The 24,432-nt window shown below is 44.3% G+C and overlaps 1 protein-coding gene across 5 annotated transcripts in view; it reads right to left on the reverse strand.

The window, feature by feature from the left end:
- Positions 1-24,432, reverse strand: part of NUDT19 (nudix hydrolase 19) — a 168,835-nt gene that overhangs the window by 39,352 nt on the left and 105,051 nt on the right. For all 5 annotated transcript variants that reach the window (XM_069216569.1, XM_069216570.1, XM_069216572.1 and 2 more), the window contains exon 3: positions 15,553-15,760. In XM_069216569.1, coding sequence (XP_069072670.1) covers positions 15,553-15,760 — 208 coding nt within the window. The remainder of the gene's footprint in view (positions 1-15,552; positions 15,761-24,432) is intronic.

Raw genomic sequence — 24,432 nt, forward strand, 5'->3', positions numbered from 1 at the left:
GAAGGGGTCCCATGGGGACCCCTTCCCGTTTGCGAATGAGTTACCATCCACTTCAAATGGATGGTAACTGCGAGTTGATTTGCGACCGCTTTTCGCGGTCACAAATCAACTCTACATCGCGATGCGGTCGCATATAGGAAGGGAACACCCCTTCCTATTTGCGAGTCGGAATCACATTTTGCGAGTCGGTACCGACTCGCAAAATGTGACTCTGCATCGCGGAAGGCCTTTTGCGCCTCGCAAACTGCGTTTTTCGCTGTTTGCGAGGCGCAAAAGGCTACCTACATCTGGCCCACAGTCACCAGAGGAAGAGAATTTTTAAAAATTCTGTGCACAAATTTATGTCATGTTTCAAAATACCTTTTTTCTTCCAATGTGATGCGGTTGTGGACAGAGCCTAGACTGGGTTTGCCTGTTTTAGAAATGAAGTGAATGCATTCGCCCCTGGCACCACATCAATCTCAACAAGTTAAAGGTACTCAATGTAGTCCAGGTATGGTTTGAATTGATAACTATTGTGCCCTTGATAAATGATAAGTGAATAAGAACTTATTACTACTGTCAAGACCACATTTAGTTGAAAGGAACTGCCCCATTAAAGGTGATGTTAGATGTCATTCTACTGCTTTTACTGTGAGTCATTTCTCACATGTGGTACAATAGCCTGTGAGATCGGGTGTGTGCAAAGAGGAAGGGATGAGTTGATTGTTTACTGCATACAACAATGAGCTGTTTCCATCCAAGTGTGATTTATTAACACCATTGTTTCAGGATCCCCCTTTATAAGGCTTTGTTTCAGGATTTCTGCAACAATTACAATGAACTAGAGACAAACTGTGGAAAATAACAGTGAGCTATGACTGTGTACAAATACTTGATTTCTTGAATTTTTACACTGGATCAACGTTAGTTTTCAAAGAAATAAAAGGTATGTTGCAAGGGCCTTGAGAGCAAGCAATGTTACACCGTGCTTATCATTCTCCAGCAGTGGGCACAGTAGATTGCAGCAATGGTCTTCTAAAACTGAAATTGGAAAGATTTGTGCATCTGCTGAGCTGCCCTGGAAGGATGCATTACCACTTGATTTATTGTTCAGGAGAAGCAACCCTGACAAAGTGGCCAAACTGAGCCCACACTAAATACTGTTTGGCTGGCCAATGCACATGGCCATTTTTCCACTGTCAGTACCCGATAAATTGTTTTTACAGTCACATTGAGTTACCTTAATCATAAGGTGCTGCAGGCCCTTCCTGACACAGCAACATCAGCTGGACACGATGGCCAACCAGGAGAGTGGGACTGGGTCAAATGTGAAGTGTGAGGGGTTGACTTCCTGGATGCACAGCTCTCACACCAAGAAGGTGTCCCCACCACTGAAGCAGCAAGGACTAGGAGCATCATCAACTTCATCGTCTGCAAATATGGCTGAAAGCACTTGCTAGAACCTCAGTTCTAGAGTACCTGGCATCATTCTATTTTACCTTTTGCCACAAGTACTGGTGACCTCTGATGCAACAAAACCAGTACAAAACAATTGATAATTTTGAAGGTTTCTTTTGAAATGTATTGATACAATGATGTTCAACACCTCTTTAAGGCTCACCAAGAACTAGCTATGGGTACCAGCGGTTTTCTTTGTGCTACTGTTCATAATAACTGTTGATTTCACACAGATGCATTCATTGTACTTCAGAACAGGAACATTGAATTACACTGAGTCTTTTGAACTTTGAAACTCAGAACTTCTTTCCCAGATTGACAATACAACTAAACATCATAGGGATGAGCAAACATGCTTTGTGGGAAAAAAACAATGCTGAACTGAAAGTGAAGTATGATACAAAGGTAAACATATTATGTAATAATTTGATGTCTGTGCACACCTGCAAGCTGACAGCTCTGACACAAACAATATAAAAAAGTTATATGAAGGAAAAATGAAAAGAACAGAAAATAAAAACAAGCAAAAGAGACAATAAGTACATGTTATAATGAGTAAAATATAAACGTCAAACATTGTAAAGATGCAATGGAGCTAATTGTCTACCATGTGACTTTACATTACCAAATCAACAACAAAGAGGAAAGGTACATCCAAATATTGTAAACTGATTTGTTTTAATTTTAACCCAGTGCTGAACAATTCACAAATTATAAGTGGTGCAATTACATAGCAGTAAATTCATTTTACTGATGTTTTTGCTTATTGCTTTTATAATACCCACACCTCATTAATTTACACCAGCAGTGTTGATATGACCAATTATGTCAACGACATCATGTTTTCTCTAAGATGAACTATATTGGGTTAACACAAAATTATCCTGTTATAGAAAAAATGTAAGAAGAGTTTTATTACCATGTCACAAGAGTTTTCGTCCCAGCAGTTTTAAATATATAGTGAGCCTGTTTTAGTTGTTTTGGGTGTCTGATAGAAGGTAGCTATAGCAGAGCAGCTTAGGCTGAACTAGGAGACATGCAAAGCTCCTACTATACCACTCGTGTCATATGCACAATATCATAAGAAAACACAATACACAGATATACTAAAAATAAAGGTACTTTATTTTTATGACAATATGCCAAAAGTATCTCAGTGAGTACCCTCAGTATGAGGATGAGAAATATACACAAGATATATGTACACAATACCAAAAATATGCAGTAATAGCAAAAGGAAGTAATGCAAGCACTGTAAAGTTACAATAGATTGCAATAGGAGCACATAGGTATAGGGGCAACACAAACCATATACTCCAAAAGTGGAATGCGAACCACAAATGGACCCCAAACCTATTAGAGCTTGTAGAAGGTAGCTGGGACTGTAAGAAAACATTGAGGGTTAGAAAAATAGCCACCCCCAAGACCCTGTAAGGTAGGTGTAAAGTGCACCTACAACCCCCAGAGAGCACAGAAGTCGTGATAGGGAGATTCTGCAAGGAAGACCAACACCAGCAATGCAACAACAGTGGATTTCCGGACCTGAGTACCTGTAAGACAAGGGGACCAAGTCCAAGAGTCGCGACAGTGTCGAGAGTGGGCAGGAGCCCAGGAAATGCCAGCTGAGGGTGCAAGGAAGCTGCCACCGGATGGAAGAAGCTTTGTGTTCTGCAAGAACGAAGAGGACTAGGAACTTCTCCTTTGGAGGATGGATGTCCCATGTCGTGAAGAAGCTTGCAGAGGTGTTCCCACGCAGAAAGACCGAAAACAAGCCTTTGGATGCTGCTGTGGCCCAGGAGGGACCAGGATGTCGCCACTTGGATGAGGAGACAGAGGGGGCGCCCAGCAAGTCAGGGAGCCCTCTCAGAAGCAGGCAGCACCCGCAGAAGTACCGGAACAGGCACTTGGAAGAGGAGTGAACCGGAGTCCACCCGAAGTCAGAAAAGGGAGTCCCACGACGCCGGAGGACAACTCAGAAGGTTGTGCACTGCAGGTTAGAGTGTCGGGGACCCAGGCTTGGCTGTGCACAAAGGTAATCCTGGAAGAGTGCACAGGAGCCGGAGCAGCTGCAAATCATGCGGTACCCAGCAATGCAGTCTAGCGTGGGGAGGCAAGGACTTACCTCCACCAAACTTGGACTGAAGAGTCACTGGACTGTGGGAGTCACTTGGAAAGAGTTGCTGAGTTCCAGGGACCACGCTCGTCGTGCTGAGAGGGGACCCAGAGGACCGGTGATGAAGTCTTTTGTTGCCTGCGGTTGCAGGGGGAAGATTCCGTCGACCCACAGGAGATTTCTTCAGAGCTCCTGGTGCAAGAAGGAGGCAGGCTACCCACAGAGCATGCACCACCAGGAAAACAGTCGAGAAAGCTGGCAGGATGAAGCGATACAAGGTTGCAGTAGTCGTCTTTGCTACTTTGTTGCGGTTTTGCAGGCATCCTGAGTAGTCAGCGGTCGATCCTTTGGCAGAAGGTGAAGAGGGAGATGCAGAAGAACTCTGGTGAGCTCTTGCATTCGGTATCTGAAGAATTCCACAAAGCAGAGACCCTAAATAGCCAGAAAAGGAGGTTTGGCTACCTAGGAAGGAGGATAGGCTAGTAAGAAAGGTAAGAGCCAATCAGAAGGAGCCTCTGACGTCACCTGCTAGCCCTGGCCACTCAGAGCAGTCCAGTGTGCCAGCACACCTCTGAATCCAAGATGTCAGAGGTCTGGGGCATGCTGGAGGAGCTCTGGGCACCTCACCAGGGAGGTGCAGGTCAGGGGAGTGGTCACTCCCCTTTCCTTTGTCCAGTTTCGCGCCAGAGCAGGGCTGGGGGATCCCTGAACCAGTGTAGACTGGCTTATGCAGAGATGGGCACCATCTCTGCCCATCAAAGCATTTCCAGAGGCTGGGGGAGGCTACTCTTCCCCAGCCCTGACACCTATTTCCAAAGGGAGAGGGTGTAACACCCTCTCTCTGAGGAAGTCCTTTGTTCTGCCTTCCTGGGCCAGGCCTGGCTGGACCCCAGGAGGGCAGAAACCTGTCTGAGGGGTTGGCAGCAGCAGCAGCTGCAGTGAAAACCCCGGAAAGGCAGTTTGGCAGTACCCGGGTTCTGTGCTAGAGACACGGGGGATCATGGAATTATGGGGGGACAATTCCATGATCCTAGACATATTACATGGCCATGTTCGGAGTTACCATTGTGACGCTGTACATAGGTAGTGACCTATGTGCAGTGCACGTGTGTAATGGTGTCCCCGCAATCACAAAGTCCGGGGAATTTGCCCTGAACGATGTGGGGGCACCTTGGCTAGTGCCAGGGTGCCCTCACACTAAGTAACTTTGCACCCAACCTTCACCAGGTGAAGGTTAGACATATAGGTGACTTATAAGTTAATTAAGTGCAGTGGTAAATGGCTGTGAAATAACGTGGAAGTTATTTCACTTAGGCTGCACTGGCAGGCCTGTGTAAGAATTGTCAGATCTCCCTATGGGTGGCAAAAGAAATACTGCAGCCCATAGGGATCTCCTGGAACCCCAATACCCTGGGTACGTCAGTACCATATACTAGGGAATTATAAGGGTGTTCCAGTATGCCAATGTGAATTGGTGAAATTGGTCACTAGCCTGTTAGTGACAATTTAGAAAGCAGAGAGAGCATAACCACTGAGGTTCTGGTTAGCAGAGCCTCAGTGAGACAGTTAGTCATCACACAGGGAACACATACAGGGCACACTTATGAGCACTGGGGCCCTGCCTGACAGGGTCCCAGTGACACATAGACTAAAACAACATATATACAGTGAAAAATGGGGGTAACATGCCAGGCAAGATGGTACTTTCCTACAACACTCAGTCAAGTCGTCAACATCAGATATCAGGCAAAAACATTTGGGGGGGCATGTCAAAAGGGGCATTTTCCTACAAGTTGTATAACTATTTCTATTTTGCTACAATGGTCACCGGGCCGAATGACAAAAAAACCTTTTTTTATGTTATAAGTTTATTTTTCTTAATGCCACATGCAGTCATAATTGTCTTGGTTAAAGGCAGCATGTCTGTCTATCCACAAGTGAGAAAGGTTCAGGCACCGCAGGATTTTGGGAGGTGAGGGGGAGTGTTTGGGTTCTTCTATTGGAGCTGGCAGCCTTCCTCCAATTGCAGCGCCGTGTTCCGTGCTTGCTATCTGCCTCAGCTGTGTGTGTGTGTTTGTGTATGTGCACGTGTGGGCAACACATTTTGAGTGATCGTTATCTTTGTTGTGGGTGTTATGCTGAATTACTGGTGATACCCTGTTGGGAGGCGTCTGCCCCCTCGATGTTTTGCTACATTGTGCTCGCCTATGTGTAGTGAGTGTGGATTGACACGTTTCAATAAAAGCTGTCTGCAAAACAAATGTGTGATTATCCACAGAACAATCTGTCAGGAAAACAATAGTAATTTAAGTAATGTTCACATTACTAACATTCTTACAACAAAGTGAGGTATGATAGCCCCCAGCGTCTTTTTCGGAGCTCCTTGTGTATTGCAGTTTTATTTCTGACATTTTGTACACTGGCTTTATATCTCTGCATGCTCTTGCTATTGCCATACAGGCAATCATACTATGTGATGGTTTCAAAACAACCACTGCGTTAACCTGTTCCATATTACAACCTTTTAAAGATGCCATTTGATGGTTAAGTGGTGCAAAACGGTTTCTTAAGAGGATAACAAGATAAAATTAAAAATAAAATGTAGTTTATTATTATCTTTTTTTTTTTTTTTTTTTTTTTTTTACAAACATTTTTTGGGGTTTATTATTGATTGAACGAAAAACCCAGAAACATCCTTTTGTGAACATATTATTAGCATGAATCACTAACGTGGGGAGTCCAACATAACACAAGAATTTCTTAGGAAAAGCGAAATCACTCCCAATGCAGAAGTCCACTGTAAATGGCTTCGAGGGAAGAGATGAAGCAGATGGTGGTTGCACCTTATAAAATACATTGTGTGTCAACGTAGATTGATGCATTTGTGCAGTCGATGTTTTCCCTATAAGATTCATTTAGAAGAGTGTATCAATTTTCACCACCCTGTACATATATTCTCAAATATCAACGCAAAGGTACTGTTAGTGAAATTTATTGCCAACATTGTGCTGCCTCTGGCAGTAATCTTATATGAAAAGGCTTCTTTGAAGTTTCTTACATATTGCTTCTGGGAAAAGGAAAAAAGTACACAAGCTTCTGTGCATTTATGGGAATGCTGCACAAACATGTTGCATTACTAACAAGAATATATCTTAACTCTATATTATTATTATATTCATTATTTCATGAGCGGTTTCTCTTACCTTGCAGGCAGTTTTCCCTCTCAGCAGATTTTAGACACCAATGTATTCTTTGCCTTAAAATTATTATTTTCTCACTTAAGATGTTGCATGATTTCAATAAGTAGCAGTTTGCAATGCTCTTATTAATGAATGGACAGTTGGTTTGCTTACGACTGGATGTTAATATTCAGTGTTTGTTTAGCAACTCGTATAGGAGCTTGCTTGTAAGCATTTCTAATTTGGCAACCAGCGGAGATGAAGCACAGAAAGATAAAATGGTTTCCAGACCCCACATAATTTGGTTAAGGTAGACCTTGCTTATGGCTGCACATGTGAACTGCTCTATTTACCCAGTCCTACATCTGTAACCATCACCAACAGTAGACTTCCAGAATATTCCTCTGCTTGATGATGGTTGTTTCGGTTTTGAGGCCAACTGTGACACTATTAACTGGATGACCTCTTTTGGCTTTTGAGTATTTTGACTTATACTGATTACATGAGGTGACATTTTTCACAGGCTGAAAACACAGAAAAAGAAATGTAGAACCCATTATGCTGCATGTGTGACTAGTTCCAACTATGAATGAACCACCATTAAGCTGGGGGTTTTCAGAATTCATCATGGTTTCCTTTCCTTGTCTTAGAACATAATCTTAGTTCATGTGGCCTATAATATTTAATTCGCTGTCCTCCCAGAGTTTTCAGTGTTCACATTTATGCTCATGAAGTTTTAGTAATTTAACATTTTTTTGTACATCCAAGTGTAACATTGCGGGGAGAGTGGAACTACCAACTGGGAATGTAATTTTCTCTATCTAAATGCCAGAATATTCAACAGTAGAGGGAATGTCACAGACATGTTTCAACCTCTTCTGTCAGTAAGCCTTACCTGCATCTCTTTGAGTGAGATGGCATGAATTGAAATATTGTAGGTCATCATAGTTCACCAGCTTGAGGGATTCATTGTTTGATATGCAGTATCTTGCAAAAGATTGTTAGTATTTTGAATGGGACAAAACTTGAAATGCTTTGGAGGCTGGCGGGTCCAATTAATAGACATCTGTTGAAAAGTCACGAATCTTTTTGGGGATTTTTTTTGGGGTTGTCTTTAGATAATTTCAAGAGCAGTATTGATGAAATATGTATTTGCTAATTTTTATTTATTTATTTTACATAAAAAATACTTCCTGTGTACTGTTACACCTGCTTTTTGACAGATAGGTTTCTGTTTGATTGCAAGGTGGGAAATATGTTTTTTATAAATATTTTATTGGGGTTTTCTTTCCATGACCAACATTTGATGCCAAACAACGCATCTGTAAAACTTTATCACATGGGAATGGATAGTTACACATTCAATGATTACAGCGGTACAGTACAGTGTCAAAAATTTCGCAGTGACTTGGTGGGACACAGCCACTGTGTTGCAGCGTAGTTCAAAATCTTTTGAAACACTTATGTGGTCTGGGGAATTATCTCATCATCACCCATATCGATACTATAATAGTTTAACCAGAGACTCCATACCTCATGGAATGTTTTGAGGCACCCTCTCGCTTTGTATGTTACTCTTTCCGGCGCCATGTAAGTGTCCATCCCCAGCTTCCATTCCTGCAGGGTGAGTGCCCTTGGGGCACCCGGGTATCTGGCTATGTCCCTCATGGCCACGACAATGCCCAGGTTACCTAGCAGACGTCCAGCTCGGGCACATCCTCATCTGTGGGGATGCCTAAAAGAATGTTCTTTGGGTCATGTGGCTTGTCTATTCCCAGTATTTTGTTTAGTTCCCCTATTATAATGGCCCGGTATAGCTGAATGCGGGGGCATTCCCATATTGTATGGATTAACGTTCCCTTCTCCATCTCACATCTCAGGCTGTCGGGTGAGGGGGCCCAGTCGAATCTATGAAGATGGGCTCTGTTGTAGTATAACAAAATCCAATCAGTTTAAATCTGAATTTAATTGTGACTTCCCTTGGGTGCATTAATGCCGCTTCCCAGTCAGTATCATCCAGTTCACCTATGTGTTCCATCCACCATACTCTTGGTTTCAACAGAATGTCTGGCCTATTATTATTGAGTGTTTTGTAAGACCAGGACACTGCTTTCCCTTCTATTCTGCCCATGAGCAGCCCCCCTCTAGCGGTGCATAATCCAGCATGTTTCCTATGTCAAGCTCTTCCGCCCTCCAAGCTTGTTTCAGTTGGAGATTTTTATAGTGTTTGGGTCGCTTAGCTGGTATTCTCACTGGGGAGAGCTGAAGGGGAAGAGGGCTCAGTTTTCAAAGTGGGTGACCTCATAGGAGATGCCAAGGGTATCCCATGCCACTTCAGCTTCCTAATTTCTTTCAACTGGGTCCCTGCCCAAAGAGTGATTTCTGGAGTGATCCGTTTACTCCCTTTCATCCACCTTGTTGCCCCTTTCCAGTCATCCAGCATCATCTGGGTTGCAGGTAACAGTTTATTTGATCCTTTCCCTCCCTATAAATAATGGACATATGTGTGAGTGTGGAATTGTGCCCTTTCTAATGCGTATGTCGAGTGATCCCAGGGCAGGTGACCCCATTCATTTATTGCCACTAAATGTGCTGCCTAGAAATAGACCCGGATACCGGGGAGGGAAATGCCCCTTTGTATTGGTTGCGCTGTAGCGTATACAAAGCTGCTCGCAGGAGTCCCCCATTCTATAACAGCTTCCAGACTTCGCCTTCTATTTTACAAAACATTTCTTTTGGTATCTTACGGTATGTGTTCTGGAGAATGTAAAGGAGTTTTGGGAGACTTATCACTTTGTACATGGCCGCCCTTCCTAATAGAGTTAAGGGCAATGATTTCCATCGGTCTTCCTCCCAGTGGAATTCCATCACCACGTGCCTAATGTTGTGGTCTAAACTGCCCTCTCGATTTGTTGTAATCTATATGCCTAGATATCGAAATCCCACTTGGTCTACGTGAAAGTGTCTGGGAAGAGCACCTGCTGTGAAGAGAACACCAACAGGGCATAGGCTGAATTGTCCCAGTTGAACTTATACCTTGCATGGTCCCCATAGTTTTTGAAGACCTGGTGTACTGTGGGAAGGGTGGTGTGTGGGTGTGTTATGTACAGGACGATATCATCTGCATATAATGAAATCGGCTCATCCTCCGTCGCTTCCTCTCGCTCCTGAAAACCAGTAAATTCTGGATGTGAACTGACAATGCATACCAGGGGTTCCAACACCAGGGAAAACAGCAGAGGGGAGAGTGGACAGCCGGGTCTCGTGTCTCTCAATTGGGAACTCTGCTGATTGGTCTCCGGTGACCAGCTTTATGTACAGCAGGTCAATCCAAGCACAAAATCTGGGGCTAAATCCATATCTCAATAAGACCTGCTTCAGGAAGGGACAGTGAACGGTGTCAAAGGCCTTCTCGGCATCTAGGGATAGCAGCATGTGGGGGTTTTCTCTGTGTTTTACTTGTTCTAATCAGTTAGATAACCTGTGGAGGTTATATCTAGTGGACCTCTCAGGCATGAAGCCCGGTTGGTTAGTGTGAATAAAGTAGGTGGCTGCCATCAGTAGTCTTGTGGCTAATATCTTGGTCTATATGTTTAGGAGAGATATCAAATGGTAAGAGCTATATTTTGTCTCAGGCTTCCTGTGTTTGCGGATTACGACTATTGTGGCACTCCGTAGGTCTAATGGGAGAATGCCATTGCTCTTGGCCCCTGTGACTAGATTAAGCAGATGTGGACCCAACAGTCCGGCTTGTTTCTCAAAAAGCTCTGCTGTTATGCATTAGGATCTTCCCACGTTTTTGTTTGCCAATGGCAGTGAGTTTCTCTGCGACGGTGAGGTCTTCTTCTACTGATATGCGATCCTCCGAACTCAAAGTTGGGATCTGCACCTCATCAAGGTATGCAATCCCTCTCACCATGTTGTGTTTGACACCATCTTCTCCAACTATTTCCTGTACCCAGCAGGCTTCCTATTATCTTCTTTTTAATACATGTTTGGTGTAGATATAATTTGGGAGTGCACTATTTGTATTCTAATTAACACCTCTATCCTATAACAAATGAATGTCAATACACATCTAGACTGCAAAAATCATTGCCCATCTTGCATGCATGCATCACACAACATCGAGGCCTAATCTTAGAATGAAAAGATCCCCCGAACTGTTAGCTTATGTTTTATACTTAAGGGTGTATCGAACTTGCAAAATTCAGAAAAAAAATGTTCTTAAGCAAGGGAGAGAGGGTGATGACTTGTCTGATAGACCCAGTATTTGCTCCTTCTAAAAAACGACTGGTTGATGCATTAGGTTTTGAGAGAGTCCAAAATATTAGCACATTTTTCGAGGATTTTGCTGGGCAAGAGGTTTCTAGGATAGAAACTGTCAGACAAGTTTTGCACGATGTTATTATGGTGGCGATTTACATGGGCTGTATAAAGGTTAATACTGGAATGGGCAACTGGGCTTTATTAAAGTCTGTTTGTAGGTTTGGCGTTGGCCAAAACATTATCTTTTTTACTAAAAAGTATACATATAATATACATACAGGCTTTCAGCCATTCCTCGTCACCCACTGATCTACGGTTGTGCCATTTATAATTCTCTCCTACCAACTACATCATATAGCATGGGCCAATGCGCCTTCTGCCACTGTTTTAGTCACTCAGAGTGAGTCTGAGTAAGAGCATTTTACCCCTGCACATGTGTCCACCCACCTAAAAGATAGCACGCTAGCACAATTCAGTGGTCTGAAAATCCTTCTTTTTTAGTAATGTAGAAGTGGAGGCAACGATAGACAAATACATTCACATCCGGCATTCACGCGCCTGGCTCCTCCTCTGCCCCTTCCTCCCTATGATATCAAAAGTGCTGGTTTCTGATGCATTTTTGTGCCACTTGAGCCACCTGGTCCCTTCTCACGTCAAGTTATCCCTATCAGCAAAACAACCAAAGACACATTTTCCCATCCTCTTTACTATGTGGCTGTCTGCAGTTCAGGGCGCACGCCATGCTTTCACAGGAGATAGACCAGTAAACGGGGCATATGCTTTGTAAAAATGCGTAGTCTTTTTTTATTTGCTTTATTTTTATGAAGCATAATTTTGGGGGGAAAGTTACAAAGTTTCTAAAATAATTTAATTTATATTCAGCGGCCAAACGGATACAAATAATTGGAATAAAGTATCTGATTAAACATTGAGGGTATAAGGCAGCTGGTATTTGCGTTTTTTCTCTAAAAAAGATTTACCGAGCTGATTACGTGGTCCCTTCATTTACCTATTACGCAGACCAGTTATTTTTAAAAGCATCCTTCCTGCTTAGGGACAGAGAACCTTTTGTTGGAAAGGCCCTGTTGAGCATGTTTGTAACCATTAGAGTTGAACCTCAGGTCCTTCACAGCAACATGTGGTTTCGCCCAACATGGGCTCCTAAACAAGCCAAATTCCTGTCACCATAAACATGTTAAGGTTTCTCTTTAGATATCGCTCTTATCTTCCTGCAGGACTCTCTGTATGTTAAAACAAATGAGTATTTTGGTATTTTTTTTTTTTGCATTTTCCTTCACTCGGAAAAAAATATTTGCTGCAGTAGTTAAAGCAATAATATCCAGTTTGATAAATCCTTGACCCAAAAGGAGAGGTGGATCCAACCATGAGGCAAATGTGTGCGTATCGGCATTCTAAAGAAAGAAGAGGGTTCAAATATTCGGTCTAGAGATAAACTTTGCAGAATTAAATACATGTTGTGGAATTATGAAAATGGGCTCTGACCAGAAGGGCGTGTGCACTACCGCAGTCCGGTGATAGGGGATATAGAGTAAGTTTAAGGGATGTAAACTGATTTAGGAGGGCTTTTGTGCTGCTAATCTGCATACTTCCACATCTACCGTTTACTTTGGTAAAATAAACAATACATTCACATTTGTTTCAAAATCAGACATTTTGGGTAGTCTGCTCTGTGAAATGATATGTGCCTAGCATTCCTGACTTGTGATTCCGATCGGCCCGTGTTTTTTGCAAATATTTCCTGACCATTTTCTGGCATCTTCAAGGTTCAGAATATTTATTCCTGCATAGCAGTCCGGCTCTATGAACATATCTTTGTCGCCAAATCAGCAAGGAAGTACTAGAGATTTGTTGTCTATTTTGCTCAGGTGGAGTTTACATTGCATACTACGAAATTATCTTTAGGTTGTTTGCCACATGCGATGACACAGAATAGGTTCTAGCGTCCTGAAAAACCATCTGCAGTGCTTGCTTGATACATTGTTCACCAAAATTTGAAAAACGAGCATTAATTAAGTACCCAGAGAATATTTCCATTATGTTGTGATAAACCAAAACATATAGGTCATTGACTTTTCTAATTGTGAATGTTCAGTGGGGCCCTCGTAACAGCACACTGCGCCTGCTTGGAGTTACCATGCTGGTTGAGGGGTTGTATGATGGAACAACGCATGCGCGAACCCTGCATGCCTGAACAACGCGGTCAGAACAACGACCGTGTTGTTTCCACGAAGGCCTTTACAACGGATGCCTCTACAACAATTTTTTGTTGTATAGGCATGCCTAGTAAAGGCATGTGTGGAACCCCATGCATGGTTTTCACATGCCATCCACCCCACCCACCCTAAAAATACAACTACCCTGACCCCCCCCACGCACCATAAAATAAAACCTACCCCGCTCCCCACCCGCCCCTAAAAACTACCCTGATACCCCCCACCCACCCTGAGCCCTAAAACCTACCCGACCCCCCCACCCACCCTAAAAACAAATGACTCCCACCCAAAAAATAAATCTACTCTGACCCTAAAAACAAAATTACCCCGACCCCGCCCTAAAAATAAAACTACATCGACCCACCACCCACAAAATAAAATTACCATGACCCCCTCACCCGCCCCAAAAAGAAAACTACCTGTAGGGAAGTACCTTCTTCCTTGGCATGTTACCCCCAAATTCTACCTATTTGTCAGTGGTGTTTTCCTATACTCCCAGCGCCCTTCTACACACTACACTTGCCTGGAGGGGAATTTGTTATTCGCATTCCAGTATTTTAGTATTTGGTTTGTGTTGCTCCTAGGCCTATTGCAATCTATTGTGTTTTTCACTATTTGCACTATTTTCTTACTGTTTACTTACCTGATTTTGACTACTAGTGTATATATTGTGTATAATATTACTTACCTCCAGAAGGAGTCTTGCCTCTAAGATATTTTTGGCCTTGTGTCACTAAAATAAAGTACCTTTATTTTTGGTAACACTGAGTATTGTCTTTTATTGTGTATAAGTACTGTGTGACTATAGTGGTATTACAAGAGCTTTGCATGTCTCCTAGTTCAGCCTTGGCTGCTCTGTTTCAGCTACTTTTAGACAGCCTAAGCTGCTAGAAGACTGCCTACATTTCAGTAATAAGGGATAACTGGAGCTGGTACAAGGTGTAAGTACCTTAGGTACCCACTAAAAACCAGGCCAGCCTCCTACACTATCCCGACCCCCTACCCGCCCCTAAACAGTACCCCTACACCCCCCACCCACCCTAAGCCCTAAAACCTACCCCAACCACCCACCTGCCCTAAAAACAACCAACCCCACACCCAAAAATAAAACTACCCCACCCCTTAAAACAAAATTACCCTGACCCCCATAAAAACCCACCCTAAATACAAAATTACCCTGAGCCCCCCAACCCACCCCCCACCTGCCCTAAATACAAAATTACACCTAACCCCCACCCCGCCCCAAAAAACAAAATTACCCGACCCTCCACCCCAAAAACAAAACTACCCCCCACTTACCTGACCGCGTCCTGTCCCGATGCTGACTCCCTTTTTCTCTCCCTTAATCACGCATGTGCGTTGTTCAGGACATGCGTGGTTAAGGCAGAGAAAAAGGGAGTCATTCTTAATGCAAGACTGGTTCCGCTCGCGTTAACAACGATGTCGTGGTTCCGGCGTCGTTGTTCAGGATGTTTACCTGGTTGAGGAGCAAAGTACAGTCTTTCACTCAAGCATGGATTTTCCTGGGTGCACGTCTCGATCAAACACAGCCATGATAATTACTGTCTGCCTTTGGTTTCCTCGCCTCTCAAATCACCTTTTCAACCATATATTGATAGTGTTGGTGACCTATGGTATTTCCTGAAGGAACAGTTTTGTCCATTACAGGTCTGGTGTTAGCCAAACCCTAATGATTTTACCAAAATTATATGTAGAATATACTTACCTATAGGGGCTTTCAGACAGTCCTCTTCCACTCGTCTGTTGTTGAAGCATTCATATTTTTCTTCCACCCAGTACAACATACAGGATAAAGAAGTGGGTCAGTCCAATTCAGTCACTGACTAACTTCCGTGTGAGTGACAACATTCTGCTCTTTCATAAGGAGACCATCCTCACACAAAGTAATTCCCTTCAGTGCAATGTGTGCTTTCTGATATCAAATATTTTTGCTTGCAGACCTTTTGTTTTTATATTAGTAAAGACATCCAACAATAAAGTTGTACAATTACGAAAAACATGATAACACAAGCATTGTCAAAGCCAGAGCCAAAGTCTGGCATTGGCTGCCAGCGAACGCGATACCTATTGGCTTTGCCAGTGCTTGTTTGAATATTTGTAGCAGCTAGTACATTAAGATCAACTTTCATTATTACTAATGAAAGTTTTGCAAACCTGATGTCAAAGGCTGTCATATTGTGGACATCAACACTAGAATCCCCAGATCCATTTTCAGATGTTTTAAAAATATCAACCGACATACAGGGTTCAGTATGAACAGAAAATAATTGTTTTTATATATAGGATGTTACTGTACCTGGTAAGATCTGTATGTACTGATCTGGAGTGGCTATGACCAAAGACATCCAACGTTCACATCCTTCCAAAGCACGATCAACACTAAATTGATGCAGTTTAAGCAGTGAAGGTAGACGGGCCATTCTGCTTAATTCATAGAGCTGAGGCGGTGCAATCCATATATTCTGAGACTGGTAATTTGCAATTATTTCAGAAGGTGTTGACCACTGGAAAGAATAAAATTGATAGTAAAAATATAATTTTCCAAATTATTCATATTTACTTAAGTTACGATTATATACTTTAATGGCAGTTACAATAATATTGTATGCAGTAGTGCTATATTGTAATTGGAATTATATAACCTTACTACCCCTGACGAGGAAATGAATCGCTTCACGGCGAGTAGCACGGTACTTCGGAACTCCAAGGTTAGTGGTATGTTTGCCAAATGTGCAAAACTGCCGATATTGGTTTACTCGAATTTTCGTTAACAATTTTATTTTGCATTTTTAGCAAAACAGTAGGACACGCAGTACATTTACGGGTGAAGCGGTGTGAAAAATAAAGTATCGGGAAGACAACCCAGACACTGTTGTTAAATACAACTATTACACATTTAGTACGACCCCGCTCAATAAGTATATAGGAAACCTCTGAGGCCCCTTAACCCCTTCTGTGCCACGGACATAATGGTTATGTCCTGCGGCACAGTGCTTGTGTGCCCAGGACGTAACCATTACGTCCTGGGCACAGGCCCAGAGGGAGCGCTAGTGCTCCCTCTGAGTTCTTCCCTCCCAACCCCCAAAGGCAGGGATGGAAGGGGAAGCCCTTCCCCTTCCACCCCTGACAGCCCCCCAACACCTCCACCCCCCCCCCCTGTGACGTCAGCGCGCAATCGTGCACTGACTATCACAGAGGCCTCCTCTCAGCGCGCTGGAAGCTCAGCTTCCAGCACGATCGGAAGAGAAATGTTCAGCATTTCTCTTCCGATCACGTGGAGGAGGCTTGGGAGGCTTCAAAGGGAAGGAAAGGTATTTTTTTTAGAGGTGGGGAGCGACCCCTTAGGCAAGGGTCGCTCCCCTAGTGGGCAAATTATATTTAGGCCATTTCTGCCCCCATTGGGGGCAGTTTGACCTATTTTTATGAGGCCAATCTGCCCCCAAGGGGGACAGAAACCACTAGACACCAGGGAGTTTTTTTTTCCGTGAATTTCAAGCAAGGGGAGCAAACCCTTAGGCAAGGGGGTGGGGATTTATTTTAGGCCATTTCTGCCCCCCTGGGGGACAGATCAGCCTATTTTAATTAGGCCGATCTGCCCCCACTAGGCACCGGGGATTTTCAGTTGTTGTTTTACAGATGGGGAGCGACCCTTTAGGCAAGGGTCGCTCCCCTGGAGGGGCAAATTGTATTTAGGCCATTTCTACAGATTTTAGGTCAATCTGCCCCCAAGGGGGGCAGAAACCACTAGGCACCGGGGATCTTTTCTTTTTGCGCCAATGTCATGCAAGGGGAGCGACCATGTAGGCAAGGGTCGCTCCCCGAGGGGGTGGGGGGGCAAATTTATTTTAGGCCATTTCTGCCCCCCCTGAGGGCAGATCAGTCTATTGTTATTAGGCCGATCTGCCCCCAGGGGGTGCAGAAGCCTCTAGGCGCCAGGGATACATTTTTATGGGATTTTTTTGTTTTTTAGAGGTGGGGAGCGACCCCTTAGTCAAGGGTCGCTCCCCTGGGGGGCAAATTGTATTTAGACCATTTCTGCCCCACTTAAGGGCAGATCGGCCGATTGTTGTTAGGCAAATCTGCCCCCATGGGGGCAGAAACCACTTAGGCACCAGAGATTGGTGTGTGTGTATGCGTGTGTTTTCTTTAGGGGAGCAGCCCCTTGGGTAAAGGTCGTTCCCCATGGGGACACATTACTGTTGGCCAAATCTGCCCCCAATGGCCCATCTGCCCCCAAGGGGGGGGGGCAGAAAGCCCACCACAGGCCAGGGAAGTTTTTTTTTCAAAAATGAGAGGGTGGGGGTATGGCCATACCCCCACCCTAAATAAATGGGGCCAAAGTTGTTCGGCCCACCAGTGGGCAGATGGAGCAATTACCCCAGATCCACACCCCGGGGGGGGGGGCAGAAAGTCTACTAGATGCCAGGGAATTTAAAAAAAACTAAAAATATTGGGGTGGTGGCTACCAACCAGTATGGGCCTGGTTACGCCCCCACCTCAACTGAAGGGGTAACAGTCTTTCAGCTCTCCCCCGCACTCTAAAACATCTTATCCCACAGCAAGCAAGAAGACATTTGATTATTTTGGGTTTTAGTTTTACATTTGGGCCATGAGAGCTTGGCTTACTCAAAATCGTCCCACTTGGAATGGTGAGGGCTGCACTTTATGGACTTTGGGATGCTGCCATGTAGAAAAATTCACAAGACCTAGACACATCTGAAAACTAAACATCTGGGTGATTCCAGGGTGGTGTGTTTCACATGCACCCGCACCATTTATGTACCCACAATCCCCTGCAAACCTCCAACTTTGCTGGAAATCACACATTTTTCCCACGTTTTTGTGATGGAACCTTCCGGAATCTGCAGGAATCCACAAAATTCCTACCACCCAGCTGCACTTGTCAGCCTAAAAATGTTTTTTTGCAAACTGGCCTATTGGACCCCCTTTGGTTCCCCCTCAATATCGACATGTTTTTGGCTATTCCCTTTCACAAGTACTTGGCCCACCTACACAAAGGAGGTATCATTTTTACCAGGAGACTGAGGGGAACATTGGGTGGTATGAAATGTGTCCAAGTGCAGTGATCACATGCAGAAATGTGGGAAAAATGTGATTTTTTAGCTAAATTGGAGGTTTGCTGAGGATTCTAGGTAAGAAAACATTGGGGGATCCAGGCAAGTCACACCTCACTGGACTCTGTCGGATGTCTAGTGTTCAGAAATGTCTTGGTTTGATAGGTTTCCCTAGAAGGATGCTGAGCCCAGGATCAAAAACGCAGGTGCCCCCGCAAAAACAGGTAGTTTTGTATTTGATAATTTTCATGTGTCCCGATAGTGTTTTGGGGCATTTCCTTTCACGGGCAGTAGGCCCACTTACAAAAGTGAGGTACCTTGTTTATCAGGAGACTTGGGGGAAGGCTGGGTGGAAGGAAATTTGTGGCTCCTCTCGGATTCCAGAACTTTCTGTCACCGAAATGAGAGGAAAAAGTGTTTTTTGGGTCACATTCTGAGGTTTGCAAAGGATTCTGGGTAACAGAACCTGGTCAGAGCCCCACAAGTCACCCCATCTTGGATTCCCCTAGGTGTCTAGTTTTCAAATATGCGCTGGTTTGCTAGGTTTACCCAGTTGCCGGCTGAGCTAGAGGCCACAATCCACAGGTAGGCACTTTGTAAAAAACACCTCAGTTTTCTGTGATAAAATGTGATGTGTCCATGTTGTGTTTTGGGCCATTTCCTTTCGTGGCCGCTAGGCCTACCCACACAAGTGAGGTACCATTTTTATCGGCAGACTTGGGGGAACACTGGGTGGAAGGACATTTGTGGCTCCTCTCAGATGCCAGAACTTTCTGTCACCGATATGAGAGGAAAAGTGTTTTTTTGGCCACATTTTGAGGTTTGCAAAGGATTCTGGGTAACAGAACCTGGTCAGAGCCCCACAAGTCACCCCATCTTGGATTCCTCTAGGTGTCTAGTTTTAAAAAGTGCACTGGTTTGCTAGGTTTCCCCAGGTGCCCGCTGAGCAAGAGGCCAAAATCCACAGGTAGGCACTTTGTAAAAAACACCTCTGTTTTCTGTGAAAAAATGTGATGTGTCCACGTTGTGTTTTGGGCCATTTCCTTTCGTGGGCGCTAGGCCTACCCACACAAGTGAGGTACCATTTGTATCGGGAGACGTGGGGGAACACAGAATAGCAAAACAAGTGTTGTTGCCCTTTGTCTTTCTCTACATTTTTCCTTCCAAATGTAAGGCAGTGTGTAAAAAAGACATCTATTTGAGAAATGCCCTGTAATTCACATTCTAGTATGGGCACCCTGGAATTCAGAGATGTGCAAATAACCACTGCTTCTCAACACCTTATCTTGTGGCCATTTTGGAAATACAAAGGTTTTCTTGATACCTATTTTTCACTTTTTATATTTCAGCAAATGAATTGCTGTATACCCGTCATAGAATAAAAACCCATTGCAAGGTGCAGCTCATTTATTGGCTCTGAGTACCTAAGGTTCTTGATGAGCCTACAAGCCCTATATATCCCCGCAACCAGAAGAGTCCAGCTGACGTAACGGTATATTGCTTTCAAAAATCTGACATTACCGGAAAAAGTTACAGAGTAAAACGTGGAGAAAAATGGCTGTTTTTTTCACCTCAATTTCAATATTTTTTTACCTCAGCTGTTATTTTCTGTAGGAAACACTTGTAGGATCTACACAAATGACCACTTGCTAAATTCAGAATTTTGTCTACTTTTCAGAAATGTTTAGCTTTCTGGGATCCAGCATTGGTTTCTCACCCATTTTAGTCACTAACTGGAAGGAGGCTGAAAGCACAAAAAATAGTAAAAATGGGGTATGTCCCAGTAAAATGTCAAAATTGTATTGAAAAATGGGGTTTTCCAATTCAAGTCTGCCTGTTCCTGAAAGCTGGGAAGAAGGTGATCTTGCCACCGCAAACCCTTTGTTGATGCCATTTTCAGGGAAAAAACCACGAGCCGCCTTCTGCAGCCCTTTTTTCCAATTTTTTGAAAAACTAAAACAAATTTTCACTGTATTTTGGCTAATTTCTTGGTCTCCTTCAGGGGAACCCACAAAGTCTGGGTACCTCTAGAATCCCTAGGATGTTGGAAAAAAAGGACGCAAATTTGGCGTGGGTAGCTTATGTGAACAAAAAGTTATGAGGGCCTAAGCGTGAACTGCCCCAAATAGCCAAAAAAAGGCTCGGCACAGGAGGGGAAAAGGCCTGGCAGCGAATGGGTTAACCAAACCCAATAAGTCTTAGCAATCATTTCGGGCACCTGGCTCCAGATTGTCTGGTCCGAGGGAGACATAACATATATTTCAGATGCCTTCAAAGTCCTGGACATCCTCATTTGGAGACCCCCCCGCCCTTTGTACCCATTGTCTGTAAGTGGTGAATTGGCGCCATGTTGCTTCAAGTTTGGCCACTCGATCACGTACAATAGCTGTTAGTTTTTTTATGGCCTACACAGACCAGATCTTTCCCCACCACATGTTCGACAAAGGTGCCTGCGGCTGTTTCCACACCTGGGCCACACTCAATTGCGCTGCTAGTAATAGACGAGAGAACAGTCGATCCTGAGGAATCGTCGTGGGAAAGAGTCTGCCTCTAGGTCTCCCAGAAGGTTTGTGAGTGGGTCGGGAGGCAGCAAGACATTCGTAATGGCTTGTGTTGTGCAAAGGACTTCATCTGACAGGTGTGAGGTACCAAAGTGGGAGTATTTTATAAGTGTACTTTTTGTATCTGAGACAGATTGAAGATTTAGCAGCTCTCTGCCATATGGTACTCCTCGTCTCGTCTGAAATCTGGTGTCCAACTCTCTCTCCCATTGCCGCAAGTATGCATGTTTTTGAGGGGGAGCAAGGTTCAAGATATATTGGTAGACCTATAATATGCCTCTGCAGTGGATGTTGTTAAGGTATGGGGCTTCGATAGGTGTTTCTTCTGGTTGCATAGCTAAGTGTGCTGCTGATGTCTGCCTGCCGAGTGTAGCGCCTGACTTAGCCTGTAGGTGTCTCGCCTGGTCGCTGCAAATTTATGTTCTAGATCAGTGGTTCCCAACCTTTTGACTTCTGTGGACCCCCACTTTATTATTATTGGAACCCAGGGACCCCCACTGAATCATTATTAGTATCCAGGGCAGTGCTTAATTTCTAAATAAAAACGTGCCTGTGCCCAGAGCCTTCCTCTTAAACATGCAGCTGCTGCATTTAAATGTCAGAGAACCGAATACTGAGGCAGCGTAATCCCGAAACCATCTCCAGCCTCTTTAATCCATTTACAGGCCCCTTCAGCTCAATCGAGCAGCTTTCTGCTTTCTCCCTTTGTGGCGCTTTTTCGCTTTTTCTCTTCCTCCGTCTTTCCCATATGTGTCTTTTGCTTGCAGCATAAGAATAAGCCCCGGCCCTCAAAAATAAGTGCCGGTGCTCAGCAATGGAAACAACAAGCACAAATTAAGCACTGATCCAGGGACCCCTCTAGTGAGTCATTACTGAAAGCTGGGGACCTAATCTGTTAATATTATTTAATTTTCCAAGCAGTCGCGGACCCCCTGAGGAGGCTACGCGGACCCCCATGTGTCCCCGGACCACAGGTTGGGAACCACTGTTCTAGATCCCTCTGTGGCCGTAGAAACCACATTGTCACAGAAACATCGCATGCACAGTGAGTGGGCCTGATTCCAACTAAAGGAGCCAGGGTTCACCATGTCCGGGGGAAAATCAGGATTGTGCGACAAGGGGGTATGCGAGAAAGGGTAAGTCAGAAATGTCCGTCTATGCTGCACCTCTTGCTGATGCGCCAAAAATGTAGAAGTCAACAGCAGGGTCATAGTTACAGTAAAGGGAGGGGTGGAGTTGTGCAACGTGTATGTGTGTGGTGATGTCTGGAAAGCCCAGGCCGTTGTCCACTGTAGGTCGAAAGAGTGAGACCCTTGCTACTCTCAGGGACTTGTCCCCCCCCACAACACAAAGTCAAGCATTTTGGTACAAATCTGCATATGAGTCTCTTTTCGGATTACAAGAAGGAGGGTTTGGAGAACATACAACAGACAGGGCATGAAGTTAATTCTAGCCAGGACATCTCGAGCTTGCCCCACCAGTAGAGGTCCTTGAAAAAGTAAGTGAGAAGAGGAAGGACTCTGTTATAGATGTTGCTTGTGCTTGGGAGGAGTTGAATCCACAAGCAGGTGACCGCTGACGTCTCTCATTGGAAGCTGCCTCTCTGGATGGGGTCTTGGAAGCTATTCAGCAGGTTTGCCACCTCCATGCCCTGTGATTTTGAGAAATTGATTTTAAAGTCTGACGCTTGGGAGAAGTGATCTTGCTCCCTCATCAGTGCCGGGAAGGTAGTATTTAGGTCAGTAATGAAGCAGAGGATGTCATCGGCGAAGGGAGACAATTTGTGCTCTCTGCCATCTATTGTTATTCCATGAATTGAGGGGTCATTTTGAATCCTTGCTTTTAAGGGTTTCATTGTGAGGGTGAAGATTAAGGGGGACGGAATGACACCCTTGCTGTGTTCCCCTAGTGAGCAGAACCGGTAAGGAATATGAGGCATTGATTTGGAGTTTCGTAGCAGGCTTCTTGAAGTTGGCTTGAATAAAGGTTCTCATCTTGGGCCCCAAGTGGATCTTATCTAAAAATATAGGCAGGAATACCTAGTCTTCCCTGTCAAACACCTTCTCTGCATTGAGGGAGAGGAGGGCCATTGGTTGCTTCCGCCTTTCAGCAACCTCCATGAGTGTTGCCGCTAGATGTGTATTGCCTGTCAATTGTGGATGAATCTGGATTGGTGGGGAGCAATGAGACAGGGACATATGTGATGGAGGCAGGCTACAAGGATTTACGCCAAACATTTCAGATTGAATTTCAAGAGCGCAATGGGCCTGAATGAAGAGCAGTGTGTAGCGGGTTTACAAGGCTTTAAGAGGAGCGTAATATGAGATTTCAGCATTTTATCAGTAACCAGTCTGGATTTCAGAAAGGAATTGAACACCTTTGCCACAGGGTTTATTAAAAGGGAGATGTAGGCTTTATAAAAAGTAAGCTGAGTACCTGTCTGGACCCAGCACTTTCCACAACGGGAGGTTACTAATCACTGCCCGGACCTCATCAACCTCGTCTGGGGTAATGCCTTCTTTGAGGAGACGCATCTCCTCATTCCTATTCGGGGTGTAAGTAAGAAGGTGATTATCTTGATGTTGATCACTGAGATGTTGAGCCTGGTATGGAGTGGAATAGTACTGGTGAAAGACATTAATTATGTTGTCTGTTTCATGGTGCAGATGGCCTTCATCATTCTCAAAATTCCTGATGTGATTGCGTGTGGTGAGGATGAACAGTTTGTGAGCCAAAAGCGGATCCCCGTCTTCATAGTAATTTTGGATGATGTAGAGAAGCTTCTTAGATGCTTCCTTCAGCTGGATGTGCTCAAGTCCACCCCTAAGATTTTGCAAATCTTGCAGTGTCCTATGTGTTCCCCTCTCTGTGTGTCTCATCTCAGCTTATTGTATCTGTGGTTCCAATTCTTCTTTGCAGAGTTTGGTCACTCATTCAAAAGTTCCTTTATAGGAGATGAGCTCCCCTCTGAAGACCGCTTTCGTAGCATCCCAAGGATTCGCAGAAGACACCTCACCGGTGTCATTTTCGGGGAAGTAAATGTTCAATTACATCTTTGATGCAGTCATGAAGGGTTGGGTCATGAAGCACAACTTCATTGATGACTCCTGGCCTTGGAAATGGTTGCTGTGGCACAACAAGACTTAATGAAAGCCACACTGGATCGTGATCGGACAGGACTAACATCTATTCCATGGTCTACAAGCCTGGGAAGCAAGGACTGAGAGACTAAGAAATAGTTGAGTCGTAAATATGTCTTACGAATGTTAGAATAAAACGTGTAGTCTCTCTCCTGAGGGTGGTGGTGCAGCTAGGTTTCTACTAAGGCCAGGTCCAATATACCCTGGGTGTGTTAAAGCTGTAGGTGTATGAGGTTCGCCCTGCAAGGGGTGAGAGCGATTGAGTCGTGGGACTAGTGAGACATTGAAGTTTCCACCTATTACAACATCACCCTTTGCAAAGTGGAAGATCCTCATGAAAGCCCAGAATAGAACTACTCTCTGTTCACAATAGGGCCATATATGGAAGCTACGGTCATAC

This window comes from Pleurodeles waltl, chromosome 12, assembly GCF_031143425.1.
Source record: "Pleurodeles waltl isolate 20211129_DDA chromosome 12, aPleWal1.hap1.20221129, whole genome shotgun sequence".
Classification (NCBI taxonomy): domain Eukaryota; kingdom Metazoa; phylum Chordata; class Amphibia; order Caudata; family Salamandridae; genus Pleurodeles; species Pleurodeles waltl.